This window comes from Balaenoptera physalus (assembly GCF_965194825.1).
Source record: "Balaenoptera physalus genome assembly, chromosome: 8".
NCBI lineage: Eukaryota > Metazoa > Chordata > Mammalia > Artiodactyla > Balaenopteridae > Balaenoptera > Balaenoptera physalus.
The window spans coordinates 91,359,889-91,385,636 of NC_138887.1; the positions used below are offsets into that span (position 1 = coordinate 91,359,889).

The following is a 25,748-nucleotide window of genomic DNA, read 5'->3' on the forward strand; positions in this document are numbered from 1 at the left end:
TGATAGTAAAATGAAGCTCATTTTTCCTAAGAAGGAAAATATTTGCCAATATTTATACAACTGACCCCTGAACAACACAGTTTGAACTGTGCAGGTCCACTTACACATGGGTTTTTTTCAATAGTAAATACTATAGTACTACACAATCGTGGTTAGTTGAATCCACAGATGTGGAACAGCAGAGATGGAGGAACCTTGGACAGAGATTTTCCAAGGGCAGGGTCAGCGCCCCTAACCCCCGGAATTGTTCAAGGGTCAACTGTATTCCTTCTGAGAGGTCTGTACGTGAACATCTCTTTAATTGCAGGAAGTAAAAATTTACTAACTATTTTAAATGTAGGTAAGTAGAGGATAATGTTGTGGTCATGTACTGAACAACTGTGTTCAGGGGAAGAAATGTATTTTTATTTTTAGCTTATAAAATCAGAAATCTGCTATAAAGAATTAGAGAGCAAGATGCAATCTAGTTTGAACACTAACAAAAATATAATCTTAGAACCTTTTAGAAATAAACTGTATTGTTGATATTTTATTTAAAGTAAAAAATTATTCTCATTACTGTTAGTACATGTATATCAAATTTTTCTAAAATTCTGGAGAACAAAGCACTTAAAATTCAGACATTTCTAAGTAATATTTTTAAATGCTCGTAAAAGTTTAAAATATATATTTTAAATAAGTCATCACATTTACTATAAGTAATAAAAAACATGCACAATTTTTACTCATTTATAGGTATTGTGTTGAACAGAAACATGCTATGTTACCTAAATATGTGATCTTTTTCTTGATCAGAATCTGTTCTCAGTAGTTTACAAATAGTCTCTTCTTTAGTTAGCTGTTGAAGCTTTCCTCCCCAAGGATTTAAAGTCAAGGAAAGAAAGTTGAAGATCTGAAAAAAGTTACAGTAAAAATTAAAGCAAGATAGTAATTAATAATATTTTCAACAAGATATAAAACAAAACTAAAAATTCCATTTTGGTAAGTGAATCAGAAAAACTAAGTTAGTATTTTAAATACATTTTTAAATAGAGAAAGAGTAAGAAGCATGACTAAGGTATACAAATCTCAACTGTACACCTTAAAGAGATGTGAAATTTCTTAGTTTTCAAACTTCCTAGTTCTAACTTTTTAGCAACTCAAGTTTAAGTCATATAATCAGCCAAGATACAAAATCAAATCTCACTTCAAGAAACAATTTATGACTCAAAATAATCTTTGATGTTCATAAATTTCTTAGTATGTCAACTACCCTAAATTTAATGATGCAGTATATTAATTAAACATTTTCAAATTTCCAAAGCTTAGGAGAAAAACTGTTAATTTCTTTTTAAAGTTTCACAGGGCTTCAGGGATTAGCATTTACACTAGAATAATTTTGGAAATGTAGATCTGAGTTATAAAATGATAGGCATGTTTATAGGCTGCTTAAAAATAGAGGAAGTTATTTTACATGCAACAGAAATGGCATGGTCTGAGTATTATATGATGGAACCTTCGGAATGTTACAAGTTTTCAAATTCAGAAACTCAGTTTTAGAAGATCTTGAACTATGTAACTTAGATTTACAGTTGTACTATATTTGATCCTTGCTTAGAAATTACACACCTTTGGCTGAAAGCTTTAATATTCAGACCAAAAGTTTATATCAATAAAATAATTTAATGTATGGCAAATATTTATTATTGACCTTAACATCTGAATGATAGTAAATCATATACCCAAGCATGTTATCAATTTATTACATACCTTGTCAAATGTACAGAGGTAAATGTAGCTTAAAGGATTTAATTTTTAAATTAATATGTATTAATTAAAATTTAAAAACAGTAGTTTAATTACATGTGCAAATTTTGAAATTTTACTAGCTATGTCAATACACTAATTAATTTTTGAAAATCTGAACCAGTTGGAAATGTTTAAACAGTCTATTACAATTTTATTTCTAGGGCTAGATAAGACTTTATTATCCCTTTATATAGTTTTTAAATTACCATATTATAAATGCCTCTTATTTAGTGAAAGATAAATACTCTAGTAAAATAAAGTTTTCATTACCTGGCTGGAAGAAAATTACACATTGAAACATTTAATAATAGCCAGATATACTATTATTTTAGTAGTGAGTTCTAACAAAACAAAAGTTTTACAAACAATAATGTAGACTAAGAAAAATTAGTTTAATAACAGGATACCTCTAGATGTTTATTTCTTTTTGCAATCTCACTTGGTGTCTTTCCATCTTTGGTTTGTATCATTTTATTAGCTCCAAGTTCAAGCAACTTCAAAACTACATTTTTATGACCCTGACATGCTGCCCATGTTAAAGCCTGTAAGTGGGGGAAAAAGAAGACTGTTTAAAGAGAGGGAGTGTATATGACACAGAGGGGAAAACTTTTCAACAGTATTTATGGCACAATAAAAAAGTGAACATGGTTAATTAATGGAATGATGCAATCTCATCATTTCACAGTATAATGTAAACCTATCTCCAAAGTTGTAATTGCAAAGCAGACTGCCGTGTTCACTGATTTTATAAGACCAAATAATGTTTTACACAGACAAGTGATGTTAAAGAATAAAACGATTTATCTGCCAATCACAGAACTGTTTTCTACAAAAAAGAATTCTATTTGTATTCCAGAATCCAGGCTTTGTTGTGTGTTACAATTTCTTGTGTCAAGGGTGAGGACCAAGAGAAGCAGATAATTTCTTTTTTCCCATTTAAGCTGTTGCTTTTCTTCACTGAACAGCAATTACATCCCAGCCCTTCTATAATTTTACTTATTAAAAAACCTTCCTTGTGGACTACTGATAATAAGATATCAATGTCCTAGAGATAAAAAGGAACACTGTACAATCGGTTCTCACAGTATAGCCATTCTCATCCTGGGTATTAACTTCTGCTCCATGAGCAACAAGGAGAGCAACAACCTGAGGGTGACCATTCCGTGCAGCATACATGATGGGAGTCATAAGTCTCCTACAGAGGAGGAAGAAAAGAAACTGTGTCAATGCTGCCCTTAACAGTTCTTCAAAGCCATGAACTTTACCATACACAATACCATCAGTGTTGTTTTGAAAGTAAAGAAACATGAAAGCTTTTCATAAATCAGGGGATCTGAAAATCCAATTTTCCAGCAAATAAATAAATATAAGGGAGATTACACTCTTAAAAGTATTGAATGCTTACACAGCACCCTCTAGTGAAGAAATGTGGGGTTTTTAAAAAATTCTTCAATTTTTATACAGCAGATTCTTATTAGTCATCAATTTTATACACATCAGTGTATACATGTCAATCCCAATCGCTCAATTCATACCACCACCACCACCACCTCACCGCCGCTTTCCCCACTTGGTGTCCATACGTTTGTTCTCTACATCTGTGTCTCAATTTCTGCTCTGCAAACTGGTTCATCTGTACCATTTTTCTAGGTTCCACATATATGCGTTAATATATGATATTTCTTTTTCTCCTCCTGACTTACTTCACTCTGTATGATAGTCTCTAGATCCATCCACGTCTCAACAAATGACCCAATTTCGTTCCTTTTTATGGCTGAGTAATATTCCATTGTATATATGTACCACAACTTCTTTATCCATTCGCCTGTTGATGGGCATTTAGGTTGCTTCCATGACCTGGCTATTGTAAATAGTGCTGCAATGAACATTGGGGTGCATGTGTCTTTTGGAATTATGGTTTTCTCTGGGTATATGCCCAGTAGTGGGATTACTGGGTCATATGGTAGTTCTATTTTTAGTTTTTTAAGGAACCTCCATACTGTTGTCCATAGTGGCTGCATCAATTTACATTCCCACCAACAGTGCAAGAGGGTTCCCTTTTCTCCACAGCCTCTCCAGCGTTTGTTGTTTGTAGATTTTCTGATGCTGCCCATTCTTACTGGTGTGAGGTGATACCTCATTGTAGTTTTGATTTGCATTTCTCTAATGATCAGTGATGTTGAGCAGCTTTTCATGTGCTTCTTGGCCATCTGTATGTCTTCTTTGGAGAAATGTCTATTTAGGTCTTGCCCATTTTTGGATTGGGTTGTTTGTTTTTTTAATATTGAGCTGCATGAGCTGTTTATATATTTTGGAGATTAATCCTTTGTCCATTGATTCGTTTGCAACTATTTTCTCCCATTCTGAGGGTTGTCTTTTCGTCTTGTTTATGGTTTCCTTTGCTGTGCAAAAGCTTTGAAGTTTCATTAGGTCCCATTTGTTTATTTTTGTTTTTATTTCCATTACTCTAGGAGGTGGATCAAAAAAGATCTTGCTGTGATTTATGTCAAGGAGTGTTGTTCCTATGTTTTCCTCTAAGAGTTTTATAGTGTCTGGTCTTATATTTAGGTCTCTAATCCATTTTGACTTTATTTTTGTGTATGGTGTTAGGGAATGTTCTAATTTCATTCTTTTACATGTACCTGTCCAGTTTTCCCAGCACCACTTATTGAAGAGGCTGTCTTTTCTCCATTGTATATCCTTGCCTCCTTTGTCATAGATTAGTTGACCATAGGTGCGTGGGTTTATCTCTGGGCTTTCTATCTTGTTCCATTGATCTATATTTCGGTTTTTGCGCCAGTACCATATTGTCTTGATTACTGTAGCTTTGTAGTATATTTTGAAGTTAGGGAGTCTGATTCCTCCAGCTCCGTTCTTTGCCCTCAAGACTGCTTTGGCTATCTGGGGTCTTTTGTGTCTCCATACAAATTTTAAGATTTTTTGTTCTAGTTCTGTAAAAAATGCCATTGGTAATTTGATAGGGATTGCATTGAATCTGTAGATTGCTTTGGGTAGTACAGGCATTTTCACAATGTTGATTCTTCCAATCCAAGAACATGGTATATCTCTCCATCTGTTGGTATCATCTTTAATTTCTTTCATCAGTGTCTTATAGTTTTCTGCATACTGGTCTTTTGTCTCCCTAGGTAGGTTTATTCCTAGGTATTTTATTCTTTTTGTTGCAGTGGTAAATGGGAGTGTTTCCTTAATTTCTCTTTCAGGTATTTCATCATTAGTGTATAGGAATGCAAGAGATTTCTGTGCATTAATTTTGTATCCTGCAACTTTACCAAATTCATTGTTTAGCTCTAGTAGTTTTCTGGTGGCATCTTTAGGATTCTCTATGTATAGTATCATGTCATCTGCAAACAATGACAGTTTTACCTTTTCTTTTCCAATTTGTATTCCTTTTATTTTTTTCTTCTCTGATTGCCGTGGCTAGGACTTCCAAAACTATGTTGAATAATAGTGGTGAGAGTGGACATCCTTGTCTTGTTCCTGATTTTAGAGGAAATGCTTTCAGTTATTCACCATTGAGAATGATGTTTGCTGTGGCTTTGTCATATATGGCATTTATTACGTTGAGGTAGGTTCCCTCTATGCCCACTTTCTGGAGAGTTTTTATCATAAATCGGTGTTGAATTTTGTCAAAAGCTTCTTCTGCATCTATTGAGATGATCATACAGTTTTTATTCTTCAGTTTGTTAACATGGTGTATCACATTGATTGATTTGCTATACTGAAGAATCCTTGCATCCCTGGGATAAATCCCACTTGATTATCGTGTATGATCCTTTTAATGTGTTTTTGGATTCTGTTTGCTAGTATTTTGTTGAGGATTTTTGCATCTATATTCATCAGTGATATTGGTCTGTAATTTTCTTTTTTTGTAGTATCTTTGTCTGGTTTTGGTATCAGGGTGATGGTGGCCTCATAGAATGAGTTTCAGAGTGTTCCTTCCTCCACAATTTTTTGGAAGAGTTTGAGAAGGATGGATGTTAGCTCTTCTCTAAATGTTTGATAGAATTCACCTGTGAAGCCATCTGGTCCTGGACTTTTGTTTGTCGGAAGATTTTTAATCACAATTTCAATTTCATTACTTGTGACTGGTCTGTTCATATTTTCTATATCTTCCTGGTTCAGTCTTGGAAGGTTATACCTTTCTAAGAATTTGTCCATTTCTTCCAGGTTGTCCATTTTATTGGCATAGAGTTGCTTGTAGTAGTCTCTTCGGATGCTTTGTGTTTCTGCAGTGTCTGTTGTAACTTCTCCTTTTTCATTTCTAATTTTATTGATTTGAGTCCTCTCCCTCTTTTTCTTGATGAGTCTGGCTAATGGTTTGTCAATTTTGTTTATCTTCTCAAAGAACCAGCTTTTAGTTTTACTGAGCTTTGCTATCGTTTTCTTTGTTTCTATTTCATTTTTTTCTGCTCTGATCTTTATGATTTCCTTCCTTCTGCTAACTTTGGGTTTTGTTTGTTCTTCTTTCTCTAGTTCCTCTGGGTGTAAGGTTAGATTGTTTGAGATTTTTCTTGTTCCTTGAGGTAGGCTTGTATAGCTATAAACTTTCCTCTTAGAACTGCTTTTGCTGCATCCCATAGGTTTTGGATCATCGTGTTTTCATTGTCATTCGTCTCTATGTATTTTTTGATTTCCTCTTTGATTTCTTCAGTGATCTCTTGGTTATTTAGTAACATACTGTTTAGCCTCCATCTGTTTTCGTTTCTTACGTTTTTTTCCCTGTAATTCATTTCTAATCTCATAGCATTGTGGTCGGAAAAGATACTTCATACGATTTCAATTTTATTAAATTTACCAAGGCTTGATTTGTGACCCAAGATATGATCTATCCTGGAGAATGTTCCATGAGCACTTGAGAAAAATGTGTATTCTGTTGTTTTTGCGTGGAATGTCCTATAAATATCAATTAAGTCCATCTTGTTTAATGTATCATTTAAAGCTTGTGTTTCCTTATTTATTTTCATTTTGGATGATCTGTCCATTGGTGAAAGTGGGGTGTTAAAGTCCCCTACTATGATTGTGTTACTGTCCATTTCCCCTTTTATGGCTGTTAGTATTTGCCTTATGTATTGAGGTGCTCCTATGTTGGGTGAATAAATATTTACAATTGTTATACCTTCTTCTTGAATCGATCCCTTGATCATTATATAGTGTCTTTCTTTGTCTCTTGTAATAGTCTGTATTTTAAAGTCTATTTTTTCTGATATGAGAATTGCTACTCCAGCTTTCTTTTGATTTCCATTTGCATGGAATATCTTTTTCCATCCCCTCACTTTCAGTCTGTATGTGTTCCTAGGTCTGAAGTGGGTCTCTTGTAGACAGCATATACACAGGTCTTGTTTTTGTATCCATTCAGTCACTCTGTGTTTTTTGGTGGGAGCATTTAATCCATTTACATTTAAGGTAATTATCGATATGTATGTTCCTATTCCCATTTTCTTAAATGTTTTGAGTTTGTTATTGTAGGTGTATTCCTTCTCTTGTGTTTCTTGCCTAGAGAAGTTCCTTTAGCATTTGTTGTAAAGCTGTTTGGTGGTGCTGAACTCTCTCAGCCTTTGATTGTCTGTAAATGTTTTAATTTCTCCATCAAATCTGAATGAGATCCTTGCTGGGTAGAGTAATCTTGGTTGCAGGTTTTTCTTTTTCATCACTTTAAATATGTCCTGCCACTCCCTTCTGGCTTGCAGAGTTTGTGCTGAAAGATCAGCTGTTAACCTTATGGGGATTCCCTTGTGTGTTATTTGTTGTTTTTCCCTTGCTGCTTTTAATATGTTTTCTTTATATTTAATTTTTGATAGTTTGATTAATATGTGTCTTGGCGTGTTTCTCCTTGGATTTATCCTGTATGGGACTCTCTGTGCTTCCTGGACCTGACTGACTATTTCCTTTCCCATATTAGGGAAGTTTTCAACTATAATCTCTTCAAATATTTTCTCAGTCCCTTTCTTTTTCTCTTCGTCTTCTGGGACCCCTATAATTAGAATGTTGGTGCGTTTAATGTTGTCCCAGAGGTCTCTGAGATTGTCCTCAGTTCTTTTCATTCTTTTTTCTTTATTCTGCTCTGCAGTAGTTATTTCCACTATTTTATCTTCCAGGTCACTTATCCGTTCTTCTGCCTCAGTTATTCTGCTATTGATCCCTTCTAGAGTATTTTTAATTTCATTTATTGTGTTGTTCATCGTTGCTTGGTTCCTCTTTAGTTCTTCTAGGTCCTTGTTAAATGTTTCTTGCATTTTGTCTATTCTATTTCCAAGATTTTGGATCATCTTTACTATAATTATTCTGAATTGTTTTTCAGGTAGACTGCCTATTTCCTCTTCATTTGTTAGGTCTGGTGTGTTTTTACCTTGCTCCTTCATCTGCTGTGTGTTTTTCTGTCTTCTCATTTTGCTTATCTTACTGTGTTTGGGGTCTCCTTTTCGCAGGCTGCAGGTTCGTAGTTCCTGTTGTTTTTGGTATCTGTCCCCAGTGGCTAAGGTTGGTTCAGTGGGTTGTGTAGGCTTCCTGGTGGAGGGGACTAGTGCCTGTGTTCTGGTGGATGAGGCTGGATCTTGTCTTTCTGGTGGGCAGGTCCACGTCTGGTGGTGGATTTGGGGTGTCTGTGGCCTTATTATGATTTTAGGTAGCCTCCTTGCTAATGGATGGGGCTGTGTTCCTGTCTTGGTAGTTGTTTGGTATAGGGTGTCCAGCACTATAGCTTGCTGGTCGTTGAGTGAAGCTGGGTCTTGGTGTTGAGATGGAGATCTCTGGGAGATTTTCATCATTTGGTATTACGTGGAGCTGGGAGGTCTCTTGTGGACCAGTGTCCTGAAGTTGGCTCTCCCACCTCAGAGGCACAGCCCTGATGCCTGGCTGGAGCACCAAGAGCCTTCCATCCACACGGCTGCTAGTGTTGGAAGGTCTCCTGCAGAGGCAGGGGGTGGCTCTGTTTCACCATGGGGACAAGGACACTGGCAGCAGAAGTTTTGGGAAGTACTCCTTGGCGTGAGCCCTCCCAGAGTCTGTCATTAGCCACACCAAAGAGCCCAGGTAGGCTCCAGTGCTGGGTTGCCTCAGGCAAAACAACCTGGCTCTATTTTCATCGTAGTTTTTTAAAGATTTTTTTTTTGATGTGGGCCATTTTTAAAGTCTTTATTGAATTTGTTATATATTGCTTCTGTTTTATGCCTTTGTTTTTTGGCCACGAGGCATGTGGGATCCTAGCTCCCTGACCAGGGATCGAACCCACACCCCCTGCGTTGGAAGGTGAGATCTCAACCACTGGACCTCCAGGGAAGTCCCTCATATTTTGAATCTAACCACTTCTCACAACCTTGTTAGCCACTGTAAGCAGTTCAAACCATCATTATATTTCTCTGATTTATATTTTTGCAATAGCCTCATAACTGCTCTCCATGCTTCTACTCTGGCCACTTACAGTTTATTCTTTTTGGAAATGCCAAGTTCTTCCCCTTGCCGAGACTGTGCAAGTGCTGTTCCCTCCACCTTTCCCTAGACCTTCATATTGTGCACTCCTTCATCTTAATCAGAAAAGGTAACATGAAAGTGTGAGTGTCCCATTTGCTAGAAACTTATTACTGAAAATCATAAGTGAAATTTTCTGAATCTGTACTGAAATCTGTTCTCAAATTGTACTGAAAATTGAGGTTCTTCTAAGTATCAGTTTCTCTTAGAATCTCAGAAACCAGCAGTGATATAATTTTCAGTATGTAAACTTACATGGACATAAAATGTCTTCTTAGAGATGCTTATTTCATCCTAGATAATAAAACTACTAGACTAGTATAGTTTGCTGACTAAGAAGCTTCAGATCACTACTGGAAAATGTGTTATTAAAAATGTTGCATTGGCTTCTAACTTCTAAGAAAAGTGGAACAGCAAACTCCTATAAAAGTGTCTAGATTACCTAGACGGTATATTACTCAGCTTCTAAAAGTTATTAAAGTTACTGATACCATGAATAGTGTTGCATGACAATTCTGAGAGCGGAGAGAACAATTCTTCCAGTGGTTTTATATCTACAGAAACTTGTAATATCTGTTGTTTCCTGCCTGTTATAGATTAATGAAATCTAACTCTTCAATCTTATAAACTCTTATAAACAATTTTATAAACTTTTCAGGGAAGTTATAAAACTTTAAAATAACTGGTTTACCCAAGTGACATGGTAACTCTGTGCTACTGATAACTTTACTTTCAATATTAATTTCCATCTTATTTATTTCCTGAGATTTAATATAAAGAATTACTTCCCATTCTCTCTTTAAATCACTGCAATTTTGTTCTGCCTGCTCCTTCTAACACACAACTGCTTTGGCAAAGGTCAGGAGTTACTTGGACTCCTTTTATTTTTCTGGCACTTAAAGGTATGTATTTCAGAGGCTTCTGTCCTCAATATTCTTCCCTTTTCACTACATAAACACCATACCTGTATGATCTCACCTACTCTCATGACTATTGTTAACACACTGATGGCTGCTGAGTCTCTATCTCTAGCCCAGGCCTTGCTCCTGAGCTCCGGATCATAACTGTCACTTCTACCTGGGTACCCCAACAAAACTCAAAATCAACACATACCCAAATCTTAAGTCACCATCTTCCCGCCAACACACAATACTCTCTGTTATTACCTATCTCTGTGAACAGCATCAGAGTCCAAGCATGGCCCAACCCAGAAACCTGGAATTTATCCATGACTCCTTGTGCCTTCATGTCTAAGCCAGCACTCTTGCCAGTGTTACCTCCTTCCCATCATTTGCATCTGTACTTTACACTCTCCTTCTTGTGTTCAAGTCCTCGTCACTTCTTACATGGATTACTGCATGCAACAGCATAACTAGCCTCCTTGTCTCCAGTCTTTCCTCCACATCTGTAAATCTCATCAAATCAATTCACTGTTTAACGTTTTCAAGGTTACACCTATGAGAATCTTCATGATAAGTCCTCTGTCCACCTCTCTACCATTTTAGCACCTGCAATCCTACTCCATCCTATTAAGAAACTTCAGTCATATCTGCAGGTATGAATTTGCCTCTCTCCTCTGGATGTCCTCTTTTCAGAGTACTTTCTGGTTGAAATGTCTTTTCACTTTTCTCTTCAACACATGTATTCATAATCTACCTCTGGGGTTTTATCTTAGAAGCCAACATGTCCCCCAATTTTTTGATGCCCTATCTCATCTTAGGTAGCAATCCCCCTCTCCTGTATGTTCTCATAGCACTCTGTACTTATTTTTATCAGTTCACCTTTCAGGCCAAAACGTATTTGTTCAATTCATCTAGGTTCTCAGCCAGATTATCAGTTCTTTGAGGATAATGATCCTGACCTGCCTCTATATCCACCCCCAACAACCCATGCGGTGACTAGTATAATGCTCTACTTCTGTGTTTTGTGTCATGCGTATATTTAACACAGGCAGGGTTTTCTCCTTATCTATTACATCATCACATGTCTATTGATTGTGTTAGTCAATGCATCTATACCCTTACTCTATATCCTTAGATTTGCCTAATGAGGGATACATGTTGAAATTTCCTGCTATAATTGTATTTTGATCTACTTCTCCCAGAATTTTAATAGGTTTCGATTTACGGATTTATTAGCCATGTAGTTTAGTGTGTACAGGTTTGTGCTTGTTATATTTTCGTTGATTTTGCCTTTTTTCATAGTATAAAGTTCTTTATTCTGTGTATTGCTTTTAATAGTAGTAATATCTGATATTGATAATCCTAATTTCTATGGGTTTACCTTTACCTGTAAAGGGATTTAAAAAAAATTTTTATTTATTTATTTTTGCCTGCATTGGGTCTTCATTGCTATGCGCAGGCTTTCTCTAGTTGCGGCGAGTGGGGGCTACTCTTCCTTTCAGTGCGCGGGCTTCTCATTGTGGTGGCCTCTCTTGTTGCGGAGCACGGGCTCTAGGGCGCGCGGGCTTCAGCAGTTGTGGCTGACGGGCTCTAGAGTGCAGGCTCAGTAGTTGTGGTGCACAGGCTTAGCTGTTCTGCGGCATGTGGGATCTTCCCAGACCAGGGCTCGAATCTGTGTTCCCTGCCTTGGCAGGCGGATTCTTAACCACTGCGCCACCAGGGAAGTCCCTGTAAAGGGATTTTTCATACCCCTTTTTCTCCAAATTTTCTTGTTATAGCGTTTAGCTGTCTTTTGTTTTTTAAGTCAGTATCTCAGTTGAAAAATTCAGTCCATTCTCATTTAGCATAATGACTGATATAATTGACAATATTTCTTCTCTTTTGTTTTTGTTGGTGCAACAAAACTGCCATTCACTACATTTTTCCCCTTGAAAATCTGATGATTCTGATTTGCCTTTTTTTAAAAACAATGCCATTAAACATTACCCTGTTTCTCTGCTCTTAGTAAAACACATATGACTCTCCTATAGGTAAGCAAGGTAAGACCTATTTCTCCTAATGAGACTATGGTTTCTGCCTCCACCATGCCACCTTCTCCCTGTTTACACTCAAATAGGATAAGACCTTTTGAATACCCTTAGTCCCCTTTCTTCTCTTAGGTGTCCCCCAACTCTCTGCAAACTATAGCTCTTAGATTTTGTTGGCATCATTTAGTATTTATTAGACTTTTACTTGCATTTTGTCTTGTCTGTTTCCAGAATCCTTATTTAGCACTCATATTTCACATTCCCAGTCTAATATAATCCATTAAATACACGTTTATCTAAGTTCATCCCTCTTCACTGCTTTCTCTTCACCCTCCTCCTTCATGAGGTCTCTGGTTCTTTTTGGTTTGGTTAGTCTTTCCTCAGCTGGGGTGCTTGGGTAATGTATTTTCTGAGTTCCTGCATATCCTTGGCCATCTTTCTTTCACCCTGACAGGGTTAGCTTGGTTGAGAATAAGATCTTTAGGTTGCAGGCCTTTGTCTAAATGAAAATATAATTTCATTCTTTTCTAGTTTCAGCTGTGCACATGGGAAAACTGATGTCACTCTAATCTTTTTACTTTCCTTTGTTAAACACTTAATTCTTTCTGCCTGGAAACTTGTAAAAATTTCCTCTTTGTTTTTAGAGTTTACACATTTTAACCAGAATTTATGCCTAGGAGTGTCTTTTTTTTTTTTTTTTTTCCCACTCATCAGTCCAAACTAAAGTTCAGGAACTTTTCCAAAATGCAGTCTTTTTTTTTTTTGACATTCAGTCTTGATAGAGTTTTTCAGCTTAGGAACCATTTCTTTTTTCTAGAATGTGTTTATTATTACCAATCTTCCATGTTCCTTTTTCTTCCCTGAATTTTGGATTCAAACACCACATTTTTTTAAGTTCCAAGAGATCTTTCTTCATGCTGCATTTAGATCTCATGTGCTCTTAATTTTTAGTCCAGGTTTTTGCCTTTCTCTGTCAGCAATTTTATTGTACTAGGCAAATATTTTAGTTGTCAATCTTTTCTCTACCTGCCGGGAAGTTTTTTATTTCCTATTGCCTCTTTAGGGCTCAGGTCCCGTACTTGTAATATTCTTAATGGCAGAAATCCTTACAGATTTTGAAAATCAAAGAAGTTGCTTATGCAGTGGGTCTATAGTTTAAGGGCAGGCTGTTAGCTCCCTCCAGAAGTACCTTGAGAATTCTCTCAGCTTTCCTATCTTCCTGAATTTGCCCAACCTCATGGACAGAGACAACTCAGCCCATTTGTTTAGCTCCAAGTCTTTAAGAGTCTGGAAACCTAAGGCATTCATGCCGGATCAGCTTTACCCCAGGTCCACAGATCTCCTAATGTCAAACTTTTGCGGGATCAGCTGCTCTCCATCTAGGCTTACGCCTGATAATTTCCTTCCCTTGGGGAAAGGAGTTTGTCTGTTTTGCAGGGATAGGAACACAAGCCTGAATCCTTATCAACACCCAGCTCCCTTAAGGTCTCAGCAGCCCAAGGCTTGGGAAAGGCATAGCTTGGAGTTGAGAACACACAGGATGAGAATGATGTTCTGGCAGCCAAGTTCCCAGATATGCTGTGTCATGTTTATAAGGGCCATTGCCAATCCAACATATATTCATCCACATTTTTATCTTGTAATTTTTTTATTAAGCATCTGTGTGACTTTTTTAATATTTAAATATTTTGAGGCATATGAAATAACTTTTGTGTGAGGTTGGAACTCAGCATTTTTTTTTATCCCTCTCCCACCCCCTCCCCCTTGGCAACCACCAATCCATTCTCTATGTTCGTGATTCTGTTTCTGTTTCACAGATAGGTTCATTTGTATCATATTTTAGATTCCACATATAAGTGATATCATACGGTATTTGTCTTTCTCTTTCTGACTTACTTCACTTAGTATGATAATCTCTAGGACCACCCATGTTGCTGCAAATGGCATTATTTCATTCTTTTTTTATGGCTGTGTGGTATTCCATTGTATATATGTTCCACATCTTCTTTATCCATTCATCTGTTGATGGACATCTAGGTTGTTTCCATGTCTTGGCTGTTATGAATAGTGCTGCTATGAACATAGGGGTACATGTATCTTTCTGGATTAGAGTTTTGTCTGGATATATGCCCAGGAGTGGGATTGCTGGATCTTATGGTAATTATATTTTTAGTTTTCTGAGGAACCTCCTTTCTGTTTTTCACAGTGGCTGCACCAACTTACATTCCCACCAACAGTGTAGGAGGGTTCCCTTTTCTCCACATCCTCTACAGCATTTGTTATTTGTAGACTTTTTAATGATGGCCATTCTGACCAGCGTGAGGTGGTACCTCATTGTAGTTTTGACAAATTTCTCTAATAATTAGCAATGTTGAGCATTTTTTCATGTGCCATTTGGAGAAATGTCTCTAAGTCTCCTGCCTGTTTTTCAATTGGGTTGTTTGGTTTTTTTTTGTTGTTGAGTTGTATGAGCTGATTGTATATTTTGGAAATTAAGCCCTTGTCAGTTGCATCGTTTGCAAATATTTTCTCCCATTCTGTAGGTTGTCCTTTCGTTTTGTTTATGGTTTCCTTTGCTGTGCAAAAGCTTGTAAGTTTGATTAGGTCCCATTTGTTTATTTTTGTTTTTATTTCTATTGCCTTGGGAAACTGACCTAAGAAAACATTGATACAAGTTATGTCAGAGAATGTTATGCCTATGATCTCTTCTGGGAGTTTTATGGTGTTATGTCATATGTTTAAGTCTTTAAGCCATTTTGAGTTTATTTTTGTGTATGGTGTGAGGGTATGTCCTAACTTCGTTGATTTACATGCAGGTGTCCAACTTTCCCAACACAACTTGCTGAAGAGACTGTCTTTTTCCCATTGTGTATTCTTGCCTTCTTTGTCGGAGATTAATTGACCATAGGTGTATGGGTTTATTTCTGGGCTCTCTGTTCTGTTCTACTGATCCATATGTCTGTTTTTGTGCCAATACCACGCTGTTTTGATTACTTTAGCTTTGTAGTACTGTCTGAAGTCTGGGATGGTTATGCCTCCTGCTTTCTTCTTTTTCCTCAGGATTGCTTTGGCAATTCTGGATCTTTTATGGTTCCATATGAATTTTAGGATCGTTTGTTCTAGTTCTGTGAAAAATGTCATAGGTAATTTGATAGAGATCACATTAAATCTGCAGATTGCTTTGGGTAGTATGGTCATTTTAACAGTATTAAGTTTTCCAATCCAAGAGTATGGCTATTTTTCCATTTCTTTGAATCATCTTCAGTTTCCTTCACTGTTTTATAGTTCTCAGCATATAATTCTTTCACCTTCTTGATCAGGTTTATTCCTAAGTGTTTTATTTTGGGGGGTACAATTTTAAAAGGTTTTTTTTTTTTTTTTTTTTACATTCCCTTTCTGATATTTCATTGTTGGTATAAAGAAATGCAAGCGATTTCTGTATGTTAATCTTGCATCCTGCTACCTTGCTGAATATGTTTATCAGTTCTAGTAGTTTTTGTGTGGTCTTTAGGGTTTCCAATATAGAGTATCATAACATCTGCATATAATGACAATTTTACCTCTTCCCTTCCAATGTGGGTATCTTTTATTTCTTTTTCTTGTCTGATTGCTGTGACTAGGACTTCCAATACTATGTTGAATAGAAGAAGTGAGAGTGGGCATCCTTATCTTGTTCCAGATTTTAGTGGGAAGGCTTTCAGCTTTTCACCATTGAGTGTTATACTGGCTGTGGGGAACCCAGCATTTTTTACTCCTTCAAATAGCTATCCAAATCCCCAGCACCAAAATGATGATCCATTTTCTCCCTGCTAGTTTGAAATGCCACATTAATCATATATAATAATTTCATGTATTCTTGGATTTCATCCTAGATTTTCTTTTCTCTTTTACTTTTAGCAATCAGCAATTGAGAGCTTTCCACCAATACCACACAGTTTAATTACTGTGATTTATTTATTTTTTAACATCTTTATTGAAGTATAATTGCTTTACAATGTTGTGTTAGTTTCTGCTGTATAACAAAGTGAATCAGCTATATGTATACATATATCCCCATATCCCCTCCCTCTTGTGTCTCCCTCCCACCCTCCCTATCCCACTCCTCTAGGTGGTCACAAAGCACTGAGCTGATCTCCCTGTGCTATGCGGCTGCTTCCCACTAGCTATCTATTTTACATTTGGTAGTGTACATATGTCCATGCCACTCTGTCACTTTGTCCCAGCTTACCCTTCCCCCTCCCCCTCCCCATGTCCTCAAGTCCATTCTCTAGTAGGTCTGCATCTTTATTCCTGTCTTGCCCCTAGGTTCTTCATAACCTTATTTTATTTTTTTAGATTCCATATATATGTGTTAGCATACGGTATTTGTTTTCCTCTCTCTGACTTACTTCACTCTATATGACAGACTCTAGGTCCATCCACCTCACTACAAATAACTCAATTTCGTTTCTTTTTATGGTTGAGTAATATTCCATTGTATATATGTGCCACATCTTCTTTATCCATTCATCTGCCGATGGACCCTTAGGGTGATTTACTTTTGACATAAGGCAAGATATATATCGTTACTCTTCTTTTAAAAAAGACGTATTGATTTTTTTAAATTACTTAATTCACACATATGTATTAATACTTTTCCCTTAGAATACTACTGATAATCGCTGATAAGAGTTGGGTATCGTTCCAGATCTTAGCAAACAAAACGAGCAAATTTTACATATATAAACATATGTGTGCAGAAAAAGAAGACATTTTAAAATATAAATAATATCATGCTATTTATGTAATGTCTTGCCAATAAATAAATTGAAAACTCTTTAAGTTCCCTTTGAATATTACTTTGTGTGAATCACACAGGTTTTGATACCAAGGCTTTAATTGTTGTTCAATTCTAAGTTTTACCACTTTTCTTTTCAGTTCCTCTTTAATCCAGAAGTTACTAAAATGTATAATTTAAATACCCAATTTTATGCATTGAGGAGGCTTTTGGTTGTTAAAGTCTAAATTCATTACATTGTAGTTAATGAAAGTGTTCTACAAGACATCACTTTTTAAAAAGGAATTTATTAAAGCTTCCTTTATGGCCTAGAACATAACTGTATTTTAAAAATAATCCATGTACAGTTGAAAAGAATTTATATATATAAATTATGTTAGCGTCAGAATTCTAAATAAATATCAATTAGATACACTTTTTAAGTGTTATTTGAATCTCCTATACCTTTAATTTTTGTCTAATACATTTATACTAAAGTCTTCAAATATAATTATAGATTTTCCATTTCTGTTTCAGTTCTATAATTTTCATTTTATATATTTTAAAGCCATTTATATTAAAATTATCTTAAATTTTTGCTTTTATCAAAATGACCACTTCCTCTTTGTTCCCTTAAATAATTTATTACCCCAGAAGGTTTTTTGTTTCGTTTTGTTTTGTCTTGGTATCTACCAGGTATAAGTACTTTCTAAATGAACAACATTTTCTTATCATTTTATTTTCAACCATTATTATTGTATTTTAGTTGTGATTTTATTGGATTGTGGCTTTAGCCATATGTGAGTTACTATATTTTAATCAGTGAGCTTTCCCAATTAGTTTTCTTTTTTATTAATATGGTTAGACTTATTTCTGACATTATATTTTTGCAGTTTTTATTTATCACGCTTCCATGGTAAATATATGCATTTACATCTCCTTTTTAGTCTTGTTAGACTGATCAAGTTCTATTTGTTCTATCCACCCTCTACCTCCCCCAACCCCGCTCCTTTATCTAAAAGCTTGTAACGTCCTTCTTTTCTTCTAGGACAACAGTCCCTCCTTATCCACAGGGGATATGTTCCAAAACACCCAGTGGATGCCTGAACCGTAGACAGTACCAAACCCTATATATACTATGTTTTTTCCTATACTAACAGAAAAAACGGGTAGCATAAACAGTGTGGATATGCAGGACAAAGGGATGATTCATGTCCTGGGTGAGACAGCAAGAGATTTAATAACATTACACAGAATGGCATGCAATTTAAAACTTACGAATTGCTTACTTCTGGAATTTTCCATTTAATATTTTCAGACTGCAGTTGACCGTGGGTAAGTGAAACCACAGAAAGCAAAACAGCAGATAAGGAGGGGAAACTACTGTGCTTACTTTTAAATCCTTTTCACCACCTTCCTAACACCCTTCACCTTACCATTCAACAAAAACTAAAGTTAATCAATAACTTTGATCTCATCTGAAGAGAGAAGTTTACTTTTATTTTGCTTCATTCTCTCCTCAGCCACCCAAATTCCAAACTTGGTATCATGGAAATTTAGTATAACACTGTCTTATAACCACATACTCTTTTTATTTTACAGCCAGTAATTATTTAGATTTACCAATATGCTTACTAATTTCTTTGTTCAACATTATATCTTGCATCCCATTGCCTCTGGGTTTATTTTTCTTTTTGTAGCAAACTTTTTAGATGTTATTTTTAAGTCAGTTGAATAGCAGTTCTTGACTGGGAACACTTTTCTATGAAATATGTGGGAGGTATTTTAGTTTATCAAAATGACTGCACAGAGCTTGTGGCATTTAATGGGTGAGGGCGAGGGTTGCTAAATATCTTGCAATACACAGTACAATCTCACTCAAAACGTCAGTTGTACCTATGCTGAAGATGATAACTTTAAGTTCTTGTATATATGAAAATGTCTTTATTTTGCCTTCACTCTTGAATGACAGAATGGCTAAACAAAGAAGTACAGTTCCAAGTTTATTCCTCAGACCATTTGTCTTCTTCCATATACAGTTGTTATTAAGAAGTCTAACGTCAGAAGGTCATTTCATGATAGGAATTGTCTTGATAAATTGTCTTTTCTATAGGTAACTTTTAGGAATTTTGCCTTTATTCTTGATATTTTGAAGGTTATTGTGATGTGTCTCTATATTTTAATTTTAAATTAAAATATATGTTCTATATCTTTATCACTTTATATGTATAAATTTTATTTTGCACTTGGTAGATCTTTCAATCCTAAGGATTTGTGTGTTCAGTTTAGGAACATTCTTGGACATTACTGCTTCAAATACAGTCTATCTTCCATTTTCTCCTTCTGGAACTCTTATTAGACAAATGTTATAACTTCTGGCGAGGTTCTCCATGTCCCTTACCTTTTCCTTTGTAACTCTTTGTGTTGTACATTCCAGGAGATTTCCTCACATTTATCTTCCAGTCCACTCATTAGCTCTTCAGTTGAGTCCCATCTTCTATTCTTTACATGTACTTAGGTTTAATATTCAATAATAGTTTCTTTTTTCATAATGCACTCTGCTTGTTTCATAATTCCTGTTTGTTATGCTGTGGAAGCAAATCCTTCTTTTATTGCTTAGAGGAATACAGTCCTTTTTAGATTCTTCTGTTTTTTCTACTTTATCTCATCTAAGACACCTTTTGTTGGATTTGTTGCCCTTGTTTTGTGATCCTTACGTTCTCTAGGTTTTGGTGATCTGTGGTTATGCACCCATTTTCTGGCCTATAAAGACCCCTCAAGCATGGAAAACTCAAGCCAGCAACCCTGGCCTGGACTATCAGTAATGCAGTTCTTAGGGATTGCCAGAGAGGGTTCCCATTTGTTTCTTTCTTTACTCCTTTTCCATTCCAGAAATAAGTCCCTTTCCTGTTTCAAATAGAAGTTTATTAAAACTTTAAGGATGTCTAAAGTTTGCTGTGGAAGGGCAAAACTTTAGCATATGTTCAGTTTAACATCTTGAAGTCATAAACCTATTTTTCAGAAAATTCCTGGTCTTTTCTGGGTCATGTTTTTCTTTCAGAATTTTTAGAACCATCTCATCAAATTAAAACAATTCCCTTGGCACTCTAAATAAGATGTTTAATTTTACAAACTAATTTAGATAAAAAACAAATGTCTTTTTTTAATGCTGAGTCATCCCAGCCAAGAACATGACATGTCTATTTATTCAATCTTTTGTTTTAGTCAGTATAGTTTTAAACTTCTCTTCATTTGGATCCTTCACATTTCTTTTACATTTACCTTGGATATTTATGGGTTTTTGCTCTTGAGACTGGGATCTATTACCTAATTGTATTCTCAAGCTGGCTGTTATTTGAAAATTGGAAACCAACTGAATTTTGCATATTAGTTAAAAGAAAGCTATCTCACTTTATGATTACTATTTCTAACAGTTTCTCAGTTCATGCTTGGGTTTACCAAGCATATATTCATATAATCTAAAATATAAATTTGTCCCCTCTTTCTTAATAAAAAAGGCCTAATAGTTTGATCAAAGGTAACATAGTTCAGTGGTTTAGAACAGTGATTGGCTGGTTTTTTTCTGTAAAGGGCAAGAAAATAAATATTTTAGGCTTAATGGGGCATACACGTCTGTGTCATAACCACTCAACTCTGCTACTGTAGCACACAGTAGCCACAGACAATACATAAAGGAATGAGCATGGCTCTGTTCCAATCACACTTTAAAGGTTTGCAAAAATCCTAGCTTAGAATATAAGAAGTATACTTATAAGTGTAAGTCAGTCAGTCTGCCTCAGTTAAAATCTAGTCTTCAGTATTTATTGGCCATGTAACATTAGGTAAGTTTGTTAAACTCTCATTGCCTCAGTTTCCACAACTTTATATGGGCATAATAATAGTTTCTGCATTTGTGGCACCTATTTGTGATATTATCATAATATGTGGTAAAGAAATAATAATGTTCAATAACTAGAATAGTACTAGGCATAAAATAAATGCTCTGTCATTATTAGCTATTTTTATTATTATTGTGTCTCTTGTTTTCTTCTCTTACATAACTAAATTGCCTTACAGTTCCCAAAACAATGTAAGACAAAAAAGAGCTTATAGTAAGCATCCTTATTTTGTTCTTGACATTAATGCAAATGCTGTTAGTGTTTCTCTGATAAGGATATGACTTGTTTTGGGTTCAGATATATGTGTATGAAATTAAGAACTATTCACCTAATCAAATTTTACTAAGGTTACAAAAATCAGAATAAGAGTTTAACTTCTATAAAAACACCCTTCTGGCATCTATTATAATGATAACCTCCTTTTAAAAAAGCTCTTGACATATTTATAAAATTTATTTCCCTAATATTGAACCATTTTCCTATGAAATAGAAATCCTGACATGAATCCCATTTGATTATTGTATATTACTCATTTATTTTGCAGATAACATTCACCCCACTGATACTTCATTAAGGGATTTTTGTATTTATAGTCATAACTGAGATTGATTTATAAAGTTTGTTGGACTGGATAATTTTTTTTACTCACTTTCAAAATTAGAATTATGTTTGCTTTATAAAAAAGAACTGAAAGGCTTCTCTCTCTCCCTTTTTTTATACTCTGGAACTCCTCAAATTGTATTAGTGTAATCTATTCTTTGGAAGTTTAAAAGAAATGACCTTTAAACTCTCTGAGTCCAGGACTTTTTTTGGAAGTTGGCTTTATGATAATTTTTCTCAAAAGACAGATGAAAATCACAACATAAAAATTAAGAAAAACAACAACCAAAAACAGCATAAATTAAAAAAAACAAACTAGAAATAGCATCTTCAACACATGTAACAATAAAAATCTAAGAGATCCAATATACAAAAAGGTCTTATAAATCAGTAAGACACATGTAGACCACCAAATAGAAAACTGGTCAAAAAAGGTCAAATGCAATTAACAGAAATACATATAAGCCACTAACAAAAATGTGGAAGACTAACCAATTAAGTATTATTGAAGAGCATGAAAACTAAAATGAAGTATTATTTACAAATCAGATTAGAAAATTCAGAACACCAAATATCTGGTGATATCACTGTGTGGGTTCTTTCAAATACTGTGGGAGGTAATCTAGAGTGATTCCACTTTTTCAGAAAACAATTTGGCAGCATCTATCACAATTCTAAATATACATATATGAGTCAGAAACTCCACTTTACAAATGTATTCTATAGAAAACCTACCCAAGTTGCCAGAGATGTGCACTGTAGCACTTTTTGTAATATTAAAAAACTGAAAACAATCCAAACGTTCTTCAATAAAATATTAGGTTAATTAATGATACCATATCCATAGAGTGGAATATTATGCAGCCATTATAAACAGAGAACTATATCTATACATACTGGCAGATATAGTGTCCATGAAACACTGTCCAGTTAAATAAGCCAATTGCAATACAGCATATAGCACAAAATCCCATTTAAAAACAAAGGGGGGAGGGGACCTTCAAGATGGCAGAGGAGTAAGATGTGGAGATCACCTTCCTCCCCACAAATACATCAAAAATACATCTACATGTGGAACAACTCCTACAGAACACCTACTGAATGCTGGCAGAAGACCTCAGACTTCCCAAAAGGCAAGAAACTCCCCACGTACCTGGGTAGGACAACAGAATAAGAAAGAGAGACAAAAGAATAGGGATGGGACCTGCACCTCTGGAAAGGAACTGTGAAGGAGGAAAAGTTTCCACACACTAGGAAGCCCCTTCACTGGTGGAGACTGGGGGTGGCGGGGGGGAAACTTCAGAGCCACAGAGGAGAGTGCAGCAACAGGGGTGCAGAGGGCAAAGCAGAGAGATTCCCGCACAGAGGATCAGTGCCGATCAGCACTCACCAGCCTGAGAGGCTTATCTGCTCACCTGCCGGGGCAGGTGGGGGTTGAGAGCTGAGGCTCGGGGTTCAGAGGTCAGATCCCAGGGAGAGGACTGGGGTTGGCTGTGTGGACACAGCCTGAAGGGGGCTAGTGCCCCAGAGCTAGCTGGGAGGGAGTCCGGGAAAAGGTCTGGAGCTGCCGAAGAGGCAAGAGACTTTTTCTTGCCTCTCTGTTTCCTGGTGCACAAGAAGAGGGGATTAAGAGCGCCGCTTAAAGGAGCTCCAGAGACCGGCACGAATCACGGCGATCAGCGCAGACCCCAGAGACGGGCATGAGATGCTAAGGCTGCTGCAGCAGCCACCAAGAGCCTGTGTGCAAGCACAGGTCACTATCCACACCGCCCCTCCCAGGAGCCTGTGCAGCCCGCCACTGCCAGGGTCCGGTGATCCAGGGACAACTTCCCCGGGAGAACACACGGCGTGCCTCAAGCCAGTGCAACGTCGCGCTGGCCTCTGCTGCCACAGGCTCGCCCCGCATTCCGTACCCCTACCTCCCCCCAGCCTGAGTGAGCCAGAGCTCCCTAATCAGCTGCTACTTTAACCCCATCCTGTCTGGGCGAAGAACAGACGCCAGAGGGTGACCTACATGCAGAGGCGGGGCCAAATCCAAAGCTGAAACCTGGGAGCTGTGCAAACAAAGAAGACAAAGGGAAATTTCTCCTGGCAGCCTCAGGAGCAGCGGATTAAATCTCCACAATCAACTTGATGTACCCTGCATGTGCGGAATACCTGAATAGACAACTAATCATCCCAAAATTGAGGCGGTGGACTTTGGGAGCAACTGTAGACTTGGGGTTTCCTTTCTGATCTAATTTGTTTCTGGTTTTATGTTTATCTCAGTTTAGTATTTAGATCCTATTATCACTGGTAGATTTGTTTATTGATTTGGTTGCTCTCTTCCTTTTTTTTTATATATATATATATATATATAATTTTTTTTCTTTTTTCCCTTTTTGTGAATGTGTATATGCATGCTTCTTTGCGTGAGTTCTGTCTCTATTGGTTTGCTTTTACCATTTGTCCTAGGGTTCTGTCTGTCCGTTTTTTTTGTTTGTTTCTTTGTTTTTTAAGTATAGTTTTTAGTGCTTGCTATCACTGGTGGATTTGTTTATTGGCTTGGTTGCTCTCTTCTTTTCTTTTTATTATTACTTTTTTATTTATTTAATTTTAATAACTTTATTTCTTTTTCTTTTTCTTTCTCTTTTCTTTTTTTCTCCCTTTTCTTCTGAGCCGTGTGGCTGAGGGGATCTTGGTGCTCTGGTGGGTGTCAGGCCTGTGCCTCTGAGGTTAGAGAGCTGAGTTCAGGATACTGGACCACCAAAGACCTCCTGATCCCATGTAATATCAATCAGTGAGAGCTTTCCCAGAGATCTCCGTCTCAACGCTAAGACCCAGCTCCACTCAATGATCAGCAAGCTCCAGTGCTGGAAACCCCATGACAAACAACTAGCAAGACAGGAACACAACCCCACTGATTAGCAGAGAGGCTGCCTAAAATCCTAATAAGGTCACAGACAACCCAAACCCACCACTGGACGTGGCCCTGCCCAACAGAAAGACAAGATTCAGCCTCATCCACCAGAAAACAGGCACCAGTCCCCTCCACCAGGAAGCCTACACAACCCACGAAACCAACCTTACCCACTGGAGGCAGACACCAAAAACAATGGGAACTACGAACCTGCAGCCTGCAAAAAGGAGACCCCAAACACAGTAAGTTAAGCAAAATGAGAAGACAGAGAAATACACAGTAGAGGAAGGAGCAAGGTAAAAACCCACCAGACGAAACAAATGAAGAGGAAATAGACAGTGTATCTGAAAAAGAATTCAGAGTAATGACAGTAAAGATGATCCAAAATCTTGGAAATAGAATGGAGAAAATACAAGAAACAAACATTTACCCAGGACTTAGAAGAATTAAAGTGCAAACAATGATAAACAACACAATAAATGAAATTTAAAATTCTCTAGAAGGAATCAGTAACAGAATAACAGGCAGAAGAACAGATATGTGACCTGGAAGATAAAATAGTGGAAATAACTACCACAGAGCAGAATAAAGAAAAAAGAATGAAAAGAATTGAGGACAGTCTCAGAGACCTCTGGGATAACATTAAACGCACCAACATTCAAATTATAGGGTTCGCAGAAGAAGAAGAGGAAAAGAAATGGACTGAGAAAATATTTGAAGACATTACAGATGAAAACTTCCCTAATATGGGAAAGGAAATAGTCAAGTCCAGTAATCGCAGAGAGTCCCATACAGGATAAATCCAAGGACAAACACGCCAAGACACATATTAATCAAACTATCAAAAATTAAATACAAAGAAAAAATATTAAAACAAGCAAAGGAAAAACAACAAATAACATACAAGTGTTCCTCATAAGGTTAACAGCAGATCTTTCAGCAGAAACTCTGCAAGCCAGAAGGGAATGGCAGGACATATTTAAAGTGATGAAAAAGAAAAACCTACAACCAAGATTACTCTACCCAGCAAGGATCTCATTCATTTTCGACGGAGAAATTAAATCCTTTACAGACAAGCAAATGCTAAGAGAATTCAGCACCACCAAACCAGCTTTACAACAAATGCTAAAGGAACTTCTCTAGGCAGGAAACACAAGAGAAGGAAAAGACTGACAATAACAAACCCAAAACAATTAAGAAAATGGTAATAGGAACATACATATCAATAATTACCTTAAATGTAACTGGATTAAATGCTCCCACCAAAAGACACAGACTGGCTGAATGGATACAAAAACAAGACCCATATATATGCTGTCTACAAGAGACCCACTTCAGACCTAGGGACACATACAGACTGAAAGTGAGGGGATGGAAAAGGATATTCCATGC

General features: G+C 36.4%; 1 protein-coding gene across 1 annotated transcript in view; it reads right to left on the reverse strand.

Annotated features, from left to right (window-relative positions):
• The window catches only part of ASZ1 (ankyrin repeat, SAM and basic leucine zipper domain containing 1), an 81,703-nt gene that overhangs the window by 16,195 nt on the left and 39,760 nt on the right, over nt 1-25,748 (reverse strand). The window contains exons 5-7 of the mRNA XM_082472460.1: nt 2,872-2,983; nt 2,196-2,330; nt 768-892 (exon numbers count right to left, since the gene is read on the reverse strand). Coding sequence (XP_082328586.1) covers nt 768-892; nt 2,196-2,330; nt 2,872-2,983 — 372 coding nt within the window. The remainder of the gene's footprint in view (nt 1-767; nt 893-2,195; nt 2,331-2,871; nt 2,984-25,748) is intronic.